Source organism: Pogona vitticeps, chromosome 2 (assembly GCF_051106095.1).
Source record: "Pogona vitticeps strain Pit_001003342236 chromosome 2, PviZW2.1, whole genome shotgun sequence".
NCBI lineage: Eukaryota > Metazoa > Chordata > Lepidosauria > Squamata > Agamidae > Pogona > Pogona vitticeps.
Genome location: NC_135784.1, coordinates 56887662 through 56900730, shown reverse-complemented (window position 1 = coordinate 56900730; position 13069 = coordinate 56887662). Strand labels below are relative to the sequence as shown.

At 42.7% G+C, this 13069-nt stretch overlaps 1 protein-coding gene across 1 annotated transcript; it reads right to left on the bottom strand.

The window, feature by feature from the left end:
* Positions 1-2795: 2795 nt before the first annotated feature.
* RHO (rhodopsin) lies at positions 2796-12686 on the bottom strand. The gene is made up of 5 exons (XM_020813194.3): positions 10598-12686; positions 6587-6755; positions 5546-5711; positions 4291-4530; positions 2796-3391 (listed from the first exon to the last, which is right to left on the bottom strand). The coding sequence occupies exons 1-5, from the start codon at positions 10956-10958 to the stop codon at positions 3269-3271; spliced, it is 1059 nt and encodes a 352-aa protein (XP_020668853.3). The 5' UTR covers positions 10959-12686; the 3' UTR covers positions 2796-3268.
* Positions 12687-13069: the final 383 nt, after the last annotated feature.

The window sequence follows — 13069 nt, the reverse complement described above, 5'->3', positions numbered from 1 at the left end:
CCACTTATTACTCAGCCCATCTTTGGTGGTCCTCAGGTAAAGAGAGTGATGGGCAGGGAGGACATGTTTCTGTGCCTGTGGCACACCCATGATGGGGAAGCTCTGCAGGTGTCTACTTGCCCCATTCCTCTCCAGTGCCAGGCAAAATCCTGTATCTTTAACCCTTTGCAGTTATGTATTTCATTTTGATTGGAGTGTTATCTCTTGGAGTTTTATTTAAAACCTTGTATACTGTCTGTGGTTTGTTTAACCGTGAAGAACTTTTCTGGGTGGGGCTGATTGTCTGTCTATCCAGCACTAACCGATGGTTCTTCCCAGCCTTTGAACTCAGGGAGAGTTCCACCTCTTCCCGAAGTGTTCTTTTCTCCTTCTTTTTCCTTGGTTGATGGCATTTTTGTTTGTTGTTGATCTGTTCAATTGTGTGAAGAAAGAAAGAAAGAAAGAAAGAAAGAAAGAAAGAAAGAAAGAAAGAAAGAAAGAAAGAAAGAAAGAAAGAAAGAAAGAAAGAAAGAAAGAAAGAAAGAAAGAAAGAAAGAAAGAAAGAAAGAAAGAAAGAAAGAAAGAAAGAAAAAGAGAAGCAGTTGTTGTTGCTTTTTCGGGCTCTTTGGTCGTGTTCTGAAGGTTGTTCTTCCTAATGTTTCGCCAGTCTCTCTGGCCGGCACTTCAGAGTGCTGTCCTCTGAAGATGCCGGCCACAGAGACTGGTGAACCTTTAGGAAGAAAAACCTTCAGAACATGGCCAAAGAGTCCGAAAAACCCACAACAACCATTAGATCCTGGCTGTGAAAGCCTTCACGAATACAAAGAAAGAAGCATACGTACGAAATTTCAAGCAATTGTAAGTAAATATATTTTTTAATTCTTTCTCTTACAAATGTCTCAGAGTGAGTTACTGAGACTGTAACTGTCAGTTAATGAGAAAGGGGTGGACTCTGGAAACCATGTCTCTTCTGCTGTATGGGTCTCTGCATTTCTACTGCTTAGCAAAAAGAAACTTTACAAGAAATTCAAATTATGCAACATTATCTTCAATGCTGTTCTACTTGTTCCATTGCCACAATTTAGATTACTGTTTGCATTGTTGAGTTTGTAAAATAGGCTGGATCCTAAGATAAGTTACTTTAAAGATGCTGGTGGAAAGAAAGTTCATTTTCCCCTTCTTTCTTTGAATGCAGCCATTTGTAATCCCAGAAAAATCTTACTGGTAGGTTGAGGGCATTCTTTCTGAGCTAGTGAAGGAAAGAATGAGTAACTTTCCTCCCTTCTGTTCCCTTTCAATTTATCTTAGGTGCAAGGCCCTCCCCAAATAATTTCCCTCTTCTAAGCAGGATTGGAAAACTTTCTTTCTGTCAAGTTTTCAAACTTATCAAGATCCATGTATTCTTCTTTTCTCTAAGCTGCCCTAGGAATGTGGATTGGCACTGAAGGTGCAAGATAGATCTCTGGGGGAAAAGCTGAATACAGTAAATGCAGCACAAGTCTGAACTGAAATGAAAATTCAGATTACAGCAATTTGGGCTGACGGTGAGTGTGACTACACTGTTAAGCCAAATTGGACCTATATGACATTTGAAATTGCAGTCAATGATCAGGTAGGAACTGCGTATTGCTTCAGGAGTTCATCATTCATACTGGATGTGATGCCATTCACAGTTCAGCCCACAGTCACCCTTCTTTTATCCTTCCTCTGGTCCCACCTCTGCCAATCCTTTAATGGAGGAAATAATAACAAGGATCCAGTTATAAGGTGATAGGTGATCTAGCACTAAACTCATATATGTAAGAATTTTTTTAAAACCCAGAGGGCAATTGGGGGAGAGAAAAGAAGGCAGGGGCGTGTTCCTCCAATCTGAACATCATGCCCCAACTCGCCTACAGACATATATGTATACGTCTTTACAACAAATCACACAGGAAAAAGCCTGTTCTGATCATTCTGGCTTGAAAAAGTAGAAGACACCCACCCCGCAGCAGCAGAGGGAAAAAACACTTTGGGAGGGAAAAGAAGGGGGCTGTTTATGTTCTGTGATCTCAAGTTGGAACTGGCTTGTAGTGACCCTAACAGGGCTTTCAAGGTAAGTGAGATATTTTAAGGAGTGTCTTCAGCAGTTCCCCTCCCCCAGTGAATTTCCATGGCTAGGTAGGGATTTTAACCCCATTCTCCAGAGTTCTAGTCTGCCACTTTATCCACTACACCACACTGGAAATCAAATGATCATGTGCTGTCAATTCGGACTTATGGTAACCTTTTTCCAGGGTTTTCCAGGTAGAGAATACTCAGAAGTGGTTTACCATTACATTCTTCCAGAGGCACCCTGGGACTGTGCAGCTTGCCCAAGGCCACCCAGGCTGGCTCTACTCACAGGAGGCACAGGGGGGAATCGAACTCCCAAAATCTGGCTCCACAGCGAGATATCTAAACCACTGATCTATCCAGCCAGTGTCTGAGTATCACACCACAACTACCTACATACACCCATTTTATAAGTTGATCAAATCCTGCAGTATTTGACCATGTAATCACAGCCAGTGTATGAGCACTGATGTTGGCAAGGTGTCCTGCAGTTTTATTGCACTGGATGTTTGACTGAATTGTAGAAAAACTACACCCTGCTTAACGATCCAGAATGCATGAGGATAGGAAATAATTATAAATTTGATGTCCCGATTGTCATCCGCTTGCCTCGCATGTGAGGTTGAGGAGATTTTTCTTTTATAACACTTCTGTAAATTAATTTCCAATAAATATATGCATACTAAGAAATGAGAAAGGAAAATAACAAACCCCAAGCTGAATGAGTACGCAGTACTTCATGTTATAAAAAGTTGAGGTGAGAGGGAACCAAAGAGAAGGATGGGAAATCAGCAGGAGGAGGAACGCATCCTTAGGGACAGCCACTTGGCCCCAGGCAATCTTATGTACACACACCCAACCGTTGAAGACCAGGACGAAATATATTGTGACAATGCAAGCCAGAGCTGCCCCAGACAGGTAGTTAATCTACGCAAGGTACGCAGGGTCTTAGAGAGGTGAACGCTAGGGGCATTGAAACATACAACTTGTCACAGTCATGGACCTGAGTTGATGTGCACTTCCTAGTGGAGTCAGAAAAATATAACCTTGTTTTTCTCTTTGTCCAAGTCAGACAGAGTTCATTCTTCAAAATGCATTGCAAGTAGTTTGCTGCAGACAAGAGAGGGCAGTGAAGATGGGAACAGTGCAGTCATGCAGGTGAATCCTTCCATAGTGGAAGGTTTTGTTGATGGAGCTATGCAGGGGAGACTTGATTTGTGGAGACTGTGGAAGTCTCTGTCTTGGTGCCAGCAGAAGTGTCCTCTTCAGCTAAAGGATTCTTTCCACAGCAGAGGGTAGTGATCATACAGTTGCGGAACTGTAAATTTAAAAACAAAGACCCATCAACATGTTTACTGTGGATACCTTCAGGTGCTGGCTGCAGAAACTAGATCAGAAGGTCATCCTGGTAACCGGGCATCTAGAAAGACCATGTCAACAGGGGATCCATGAACCAACTTGAGCAGAATTTCCAAGGCCTGTTTCATTGCTCTGCTATTGCTCTAATCCTTGACTGTATGTCAAGATTACTCCTGCTTTATTTTGTAACCTGCCCGTTCAGATAACAAAGGCATTCCGCAGCCAGAGACCATCCTGCGAGACCATGTGCTGATTCCTTGGCACAACCCAGCTCACATGAAAATAATTGACAGTGCTATAATTTGTAGCCTGAAAAGCGCTTAATCTTCGTTCTCTTGCCCCCCCCCGAATGACTCACAAATGGTGCGAGTCATTAGCAGCTTGCTGTTTTGATAAAAAGAAAAAGGGGAATGGGCTTTGGGGCCACCAGCAGAGAGCAAGCATCCTGAAACGCCCCCTCTGTTCCCTGGCCACACCATTCCACTTGAAACAGGTGATTAAGGATTTTTCAGATTAACCCCCCACCATCCTCTCCACCCCCCACCATGAGATGTATTATATTCTGAGCACATTATGAAGGGGCAAAATGCTGTAAAGATAAATGTATTGTGTCAAGCTGAGAGAGCCTAGTTCAAATCTCTGTTCGGCACTGGACTGTCTTAGGAAAGGCCCCTGTCTCTGAACTCCCTCACCCCTACCCAACTTGCATTTGTAATATGGAGAATTACCTTTCAGGGTTTGTTACAAAAACTATTATTGTAATGTATCCAGGAAGCACTTTGAGCACTTAGGGAAAGTGCTATAAACTCTTAAGGTTTATTGCATCAGGAGAAAGCTGAGGCAACATTGCCAAGTTACCTGTTTATTCATTAGGATGTAAATCACTGGATTGTAGATTGCCGAACTCTTGGCAAAGAAAGCCGGGATAGTCATAAAGACGGGGCCGAAGTCAGAGCCTTGATGAGTGAAGATGTAAAAAGCCACGCTGGCATAAGGGACCCAGCAAACCAGGAAGGAAATGACCATGATGATGACCATGCGAGTGACTTCTTTCTCAGCCTTCTGGGTGGTGGCAGATTCCTGTTGCTGAGCTGCAGCCTAGAAGCACAACAACAGCATATGATCAAGCTCCGCAAGAGGCTTGCCTAGGAACTGAAATTAATATTGGAAGAGAAAGTTCATGTGTGTCCTGTAGAGTAGAGCAGAGTAGTGTGGAATGAGGAAGGTTTCTCAGAATGGTTGTGGGATTGATTGTTGCAGTTAAACATACTGGTCTTCTGTGGTGGTGGTGGTGGGAACTTCAGACCTTGGGGCAGAATTAAGCTGCCCACTCCCCCACCATCCTAATGCAGCCTTTCTGGGGTTCCCCAAAAGGCCACATACCCTAGTTTGATGGTCTTTTAGCCTTTACACAGATTCTTTCCTAGTCCCAGTGCTTCCCTCAAGGCTTAGTTACTGGCAGCAAGAGCTTGGGATGGTACGTCTGCCTCCTTTCCCTTTGATTTATCTCCCCCACCCCCAATAGAGGCCCTGAGGACCTTTCTAAAATTGCATTTGGCCTTCAGATGGAAACAGGTTCCTTGTCCTTGATCTATAGTATATGGCCTGCTCTAGATACTCTTTGTGACCTTCACTATTTGTGACTGGTATTCCAAAAGAAGTACACCGCTGAAGGTTGCCACTGCCACACGACTGAGAGCTTGTATTCCTTTCTTTCCTTTCCAGAACAGGGCACTCTGCCCTACCAGCCGGCTAGGGGACACTTTACTGTATGAGATGGGAAAGTGCTGTAGCATTTTCTGCCCCACAGAGCTGTGGCACTTGCTGTTGATTTCAGGAATGACGGAGGTGGACCCTGCTGGGCCATAGGATGCTGATATATGTCCCAGAAAATACCAGGAAGATGCCCCCCTCCGCTGTATGCTAAATAAAATAAAATAATCATAGTTGGTTGTTTTGGTTGTTGTTTTGGCTTTTTATAATGAAACCAAGCCTTTTTAAAACACATTGAACCATCCACACCAACATGGCTAAAAAGCAGTAGGAACATTAGTGAATTTCTTATTTTTATAAAAGGAAGAATTTCATCTCTACTGTATGTAGAATTACACACCTGTTTCACTGCACAGACAAGGCGTCCATAGCAGAAGAAGATAATAGTCAAGGGTGTGACAAAATGGACCAGAAACATATAAAGGACAAAGGACTCATTATTAGTCTCTGGATTTGGTGTATAATAATCAACTCCACATGAGCACTGCATACCTTCTGGGATGTATCTGTGTACAAAATAAATGTGTTAATTGGTGGAATTATATTCTCCACAATTACATTACAATATTAAATATTCAATACTATCGTTATGCACTGTATTTCCTCGAATGCTGAAAAGTTCTATGGACTACCCAGGTTTCGTTTCCCTTGAGAGATGAAATCACTGTACACTTACTGCATTGTCCTAATATCTGGATTTATTTTGCAAATAGACAAGGAGAGTGCAGATAGAGATTTTAAAAAAACATACTACTACAGTAGTTAATCTACTGCCCACATTAGTCCCCCATCCAAGGGATAGCCCAGCTCCCTCATATACTGCCCACACTGTACAGCTCACTATCTCCCTTTTTCTCTAGGCCTCACTAGACCAGACACTGATTTAATATCTAGAAGTAGTGCGCTCTTAAGAAGAAAATACTGTTTATTCTAACAGGAGCTTGCCTCCATCTGCAAATTAGCTTTCAGGGGGAAAGTGCTATCTGGTTAATTGGAAGGCAGCACAGCTTTATTTACATGTCTGCAGCCTGGAGAAATAACTCTAGAAGAGGAGGAAAGAGGCATGTGCCTTCATGTGTGATCTGATTCTCTGCTGTGTTTATTTTGTGCCTTTTACAAGACACATTCAGTTCTAGATTACATTATCCCTCGCTGAAGGGTGGGCGGAGATACATCTTTCCCAAAAATGGCTCTTACCTTTCCATTATCATAGTTCCTTCTTAGGGTGGCCCCATAAGTCATTTTCCTAACAAAAATTGGACATGTGATCTCTGACTACTGGACAGTTTTATGCCATCATTCCAGAACCATTTGCTTCTTCTGTCTCAATCCACAAATTGCTAACCTATGTATCAACGGCAAGAATGTCATGCATACTTACCTTGACCATCCAAGGAGAGGAGGACCAGAACAGGCCAAGGCCATGATCCAAGTGAAACCCACCCCAATCATGGCATGGGTCTCAGTGAAGCGGAAATTGCTCATAGGCTTGCAGACCACCACATATCTTTCAACAGCCAAGACTACCAGAGACCACAGGGCTATCTCACCTGTAAAAGAGTGAAGGAAACATTTAGAAACAGGGAAGGGGGTTGGGGAGGGGAGAGAGATGGGAGAGTATCAGGGCTGAATCTGGGGGGTGGGATGAGGAGGGTATCATGCCCTGAATGGCAAATTAAGGTCAACAAAATTAGGCCACTCCAGGTAAGGAGCTGGCAAAAGCTTAAATGAATGATGGGAGCATGCATGGACCAGGTGCAGCTGGTAGGCTGGCCCTCAAGGGCACCAAGGTAGAAAGAGAGTGCTAGTTGAGGCAATAAGAGCTGACAGTAGGAGAGACCAACCACACTGCTTTTGCTATATTTGAAGGTATGGCAGCAGCTCTCTCACAGATGGTGGGAAAACAGTTCCATGAGGGCAAAGTGAAGATCCCACCTGAAATCCAGTGGGTACCTGTCACCCACTTTTCCTTGCCTAGAAATTGAACCTCGTTGTCCCCTGTCCCTCTTCAACCGATTTCTTGAAGATGTTGCTTGTGGGTGGGAGAGAGAAGGCTGGGACTACTTTTGCGTAATCCAGCCCTTCTTCCTAGTCAATAGATGTAGGGCAGAGCATAGTAGCTGTGAAAGGAGAACCAGAAAAAGAAAAAGAAAGAAAAGAAAAGACAGGCTGGGTGGGAGAAAGCAGAAGGAAGGCATGAAAAGAGTCAAACTGGATAGGTGAGAAGGTGAGGGAAAGGGTCAAAAGAGCTGGTTTAGGTGGCTGGAACTAGTGAAAGAGGCAAAGAGCCAAATGGGGAAAACAATAGGATTTGGCCAACAAGAGCAGCAGTAAGGAGGGGTTAATCCTTCCTGCCAAGACAGTCAAAGAGTCATGAAGTGCTGGGCTCTTTTCCAAATTTCAAGCTAAGAAAACTACAGAATCTTACCCAAACCAGCCAAATGATAAGAAAGGGGCTAGTTATTCTGAAGTAATTAACCTGGAATTGCAGTGTGGTCTTGGATACCTTGAGCAAGGGACAGATAGAGAGAAAAAGACAGAGCCAACTTAAAAGGTTGTCTTTGGAACCCGTGTGTTGGATTAAAACTCAGATTAAGCCCTGTCATCGTTGTTGACATCATCATTGGCAGAAGTAGTAGTACATTTGGAGAATAAGGGAAGATTTTGAGTGTGATTCTTCTACAATCTACCCTTCCTATCTCCTTGTAGAAGGTCCGCTGGGAGCCTTTCTATCTGGGAGGCCTCCAGCTGCAGCTCTGACACTCTGCCTGCCCATGGTGGGGGTGCCAGCTGATCCTGGGCTGAGGTGAAGGGATCAGCTGGAGTCAGAAAAGAGGAGCATGGTGGGGCTGGGGCCTTCTGCAACATATGCTTACAATACTGACTTTTGCATGCACGCATACATATTTCCATGGCAAAATGTGTAGACCCAGCACTGAGATGGACAGCCAGCCCATCTCTAATTACACTCAGAATATCTGGAACATGCCTAAGGTTATTCCTTAATGTTGCCACTTAAAATTGTTGTTCAGTAACTGATGCTGGAAAGGCCTGTTTGAGAAGAACTGAGTCAGAGTTACAGTCATAGCTGGGTTACAAGGCACTCATCCGGCACCACATTATAAAACTTCATTATGTGCTCTTATGGTCTGCTCAACAGCTTATCCCACGTCTGATCAGGCCTCTCTCTGGTTTCCTCGTTTATTAAGTTCAGACCACATGCGGGCATGGCAAATCCACGCAATGAAGCCCAGGGCTGTCTCAATCCCATACAAAATGAGGTGGGGCTTGAGGGCAGTGTGCAGTTTAATTAAGCAAATGGATGGGGCAGCCGAATCTTTATTCATTTGTTCATTCAAGTTTCTCTACTTCTAAGCACTTCAGTTGCTTCCTTCCAGTTCCTCTCCCGGACTGTTTTTGTCTTGAGAAGACACACTTCACTGGAGCCCAATGGAGATAAAAATAACAACTACTGGGGTAGAACAGATAAGGTAAGAGGCGAGTTAGGAGGACCAGGGTGAGACGCCCACATTTCTCTTTCCTTCACTCCTTTTGCTCGTTGCATTAGACTTTCTATCCCCTGTTGTGTTTTGTTTGTGATGTGCTGTAATGGGATGGATGTGAGTTTCTGATTTCATTCCTTAGTTTACTTGTTTCCTTTATTTAAAACATGGATTTCTTTGCTATTCATAAGCAAAGAAATCCTCCCCATACTGTTTCCAGTTACAGCACTAATTAAAAACCCAACAAAACAGATCAAAACATAAGCAAACCTGCAGGTCAAATCACATGTTAAGAAAAATGTGTGTTTCCTGCTATTATGACATTTGTCTCTCCAGGCACGCAATTCTTTCAAAGTACAACCAGGCTTGCAAATGAAACCTGTCTTTACCTCCTGATGATTAGCCACAAAACAAAAGCCAGCTAATTTGCAAAATGTGGAGTGGGGCTAGCTCAGACTAGGATAGCCAGACATCTTTTATCACTTCACAGATGTCCTTATCTTAGTGTTTTGAGCTTACATCAAAACCCAGCATGTTCAGTCATGCAGCTCCGCCACCCTCACTCACACTGAGCTTGAGACTGAAGCACATTCCAGATTTGTTTTGATCCTTTCTTAAAAGATGCTCCAATATCCCACAGTTGTGTTGTTGTGTCATTTCTCTGTCCTTGAAGAGCTGTTTGAATGCAGGATGCCTCTTTTAGAGAAGAACACTTAAGAGCTAAGTGCTTGAGTCACATAAGGCTCAACCGCAGGTTTAATTTCGCTGTCCCCTGCCTGTATCCAGACAACAACCTGGGGACAGATTTATCTTGGAAGCTCTGCTTCTCCACAAACGGCTGTAAAATAGATTTGGGGGGGGGGGGTGAATGGAAGCAAAAGTGGAAAGAACAGAATTTGGATGTCTGCCCTTCTGGAACATGGATAAAAGCGATCTAAAGAGACTGAGCCAATTTGATAGAATTTGTTTGCTTTTCGCTGGTTTATTTTGTTTCAGATTTAGGTCTTCTCTGCCCTGAGGAGTGGATGTCAAGCGACTGAACCAAGTTAAAAACAAAACAAAACACAACAACATCCCAGGATCCAAATGATTGAAAGATGAAGATTGAAGCTGACTTGAGCACAGAAAGATGTTTCATCTATTTTTTTTTTTTTGTTAACAACAGTTTAATTTCCTTTCTTGCTGACATATGGAAGAAAAGATGGCTTAGTTAAAGCCCTGCCATTTCAACAAAGGTGTGAGAGCTTGCACAATACATCTCCTGGGGCTCTCCTAATGTCCTCCACTCAAACTAGGGAATGATCACAAGTGTCATCTCTCTCTCAAGAACAAGGATTTTGTACAAATCTGTATATCAAGAAAATCTTTGCACCAGGCTTTTGAAGTTGAATTTGGCTTTACTCATCTGACAGAATTATCAGTAGCTTGGTCCCCAGTGGGTTCTCTTAACATGCTGCTCCAAGCTGCCAGCTTGGTTAACTTGGTTGTTTCAGGGAAACATAGGATCTGGCGGTGAAACACTGCTGGATTCCACTGTTTCTGCCAGAATCAGATATGCCCCTCTCTCCCACAAATACCTGTGTGCCCTAAAGATCTGCTCCAGAGAGACTTGGTAAAACGTCTGGAGCAGGATTTGATGCCATAAATGGATAGAGCTGGATGGGTGAGGGGAGAGAAACCCTGACTCCACTAGTATTGAATATAGAAGTAACCCATGAAAGTACGTCATCAGATATTGGTCATAAACAAAATATGTAACTAGAATCCCCTTATATTAATTGTCTTTGGCATCCTGATTAACAAGACTCTATAGGAAAGATACACTATGATCTATTGTTAATTTGCAGCAAAATGACGCTGGGGAAGGAGAGATGACACAAAGCACCTACCGCCCATTGTAGCAAAGAATCCTTCAATGTTGCAGCCTATTGTCCCAAAAATGAAATATCCATTCATAGACGTGTACATGGTAGTGGTGAAGCCCATTAAGACCATGAAGAGATTGGCTATGGCCAGGTTTAGAAGGATGTAGTTCAGGGGCGTTCTGAGTTTCTTGTGCTGGATGGTGACAAAGAGAGTCAGAAAGTTGATAGGAAATCCCAGAAGAATCAGGAGGAACATGTAAGCCGCCAGCGCTGAGTACTGCCACGGGTCTGCCAGATAATACTGAGGGTATTCAAATGGACTCCGAACAACACCAGTCTTGTTGGACATGGGAACGTAGAAATTCTGGCCTTCAGTTCCATTCATGATGGCAGATCCTTGGGTATCTTATTTCCAGCAAGTATTTATTTCTCGGTTTCTTTGTATAACACTCTCCGCCTTCTTATTTTCAGCGGATATTTGCTGGGCTGTTCCAAGTTACGACTGCTGTCTTTATAAAACATCACCCTGGATAAGCCTATCTGATTGGTGTCAGCACAACGCAGATTTAGGGTCATCATTAATCATAATAATCCAAGCTAAGATTGGCACTGTTAATTCTGCATGCAAGGTAGTACCTGGGGAATTATGAAAGAGCTGCAAGAATATTTAAATGCACAGCCTGGTAGAAGCACATAGGATAATAGAAGAAGTCGGTGACCCGTTCTGTCCCTTCCCAGAGGCTACTCCCTGCCATTTACTCTTACCAGAGAGTAAGAACATCAAGCACGGTTTCTAAGAAAAAGACAAATCTCAGTTGGAAGAAAGTTCCAAAGCCAAGAGATAGCTAGCCGGGTTATTTACTGCGGTGCCTTTGTTGCTCATACCTCAAGTTAAGACCCAATAAAAGTTTTCCACCTCTGCCCTTATGGCAATGCTAGGGGTTCCACACCAGCAGGGCCAGACTAAGATATTTTACTGCTCAAGATAGAGAGCAAATGATTCCCCCTGTCTCCCCAAATCAAGGTGAATAGTACTCAAGGTCAGGCAAAACAGTTTGGCACACAAGCAGAAAAGCCCTCAAGTATCTCTTCCTATCCTTGGCAACAGAAGTACAATACGTTTTATAAAAAAGAGATAACTAGAGCCATTTCTTTTTTAAATATATTTTTTATTCATTTTCATAGGGGCAGGGGTTATGGTACAAATAGGGGGCCAGTGGCCAGGTAATGGGGGGGGGTAAGAAATGGTAAAATTCCAAAGAGTGGAAAGTATTCTTGCATCCTATACAATTGTATTAAAAATGGAAATCATACAAAGAGACCAAACATTATAATAATTTTCCATGATATTTATAATTATTAGTCTTCCATTTTCTTGGACTTTCTCTTTCTTTTTATCTTTAAGTTCACTAATTTTAGAAGTTTAATATTATTCTGTCATCTTATATCTATTGTTCTAAATTGCTCTGTTGCTCTAAATCACTGTTACAACCATTAGTTTGTGTTTATTTTATCATATATTCTTTCACCACAAAATACCTTTTTAAATTTAGCAATGTTTATCTCCACTGCTCTATCTCCATATTTTAATCAATATTTTGTGGCCCTCTTATCTTGTTGTCTTTCATTTTCCATCTTATGGACAACACATCCATTCTCAAGAGCTTCATCCACTCCATATATTGTCTGCTTTGCCACTAGAGCCATTTCTTGACCATTCATGACACCCAAAATCTGTTGCCTGGGATATGCACTTGTCTAATGGCAGAGCTGGCCCAAATACTGGCTACTGCTTAACCAAAATTAAATTTCTGAAAGAAACTTGGGAGTTAGGCAGATCACGGAGATTCTCTTTTGCACTGGCCTCTGCTCCACAGAGCAACAGTCTTGAAGCTCCTGTAGTTAGGAGCCAGGGTAGGAATGCATCTGATTTAAATTGGCAGCAGAGAACGAAATTGCACTTAAAATTCGCACATAATGCATCATTGATACAATGTTCCTGTCAACCGTGGCTGAGATATCTCCCAACAGAAACAAAATACAGAACTAACGGTAAATCCCCATAATAAAAATCAGCATTAAACCACAACAGCAATAAACAGCCATAAAAATCAGCCATAAAATTGCAATAATAAAATAATAAACCAGTGCTTCATAGATAAATCCACAGGTCACATGGTGTTTGCACTGCAGGTTCAGAAGCCATGCAAGGGATTTGGATTCAGAGAAGTCTCAGCAAAGCCACCTCTCAGGATACCCACACACGTACCCAATGAGATGATCAGAGAGACAAAGAGAAACATACGAGCCATTCATACTGCAAACTGACTGACTGAATATGGATATGGAACATTTCACAGCCACCTACATGTTAGGTATATTCCAGAACAGTGAAAGTATATAAGGCTCTCAGTCACATCTGAATGGATGAGCCCCTCCATCACCATAACGGGTCCTAGGCTTATAATACAGTTCATCGCCTGTTGTGCAGCAACA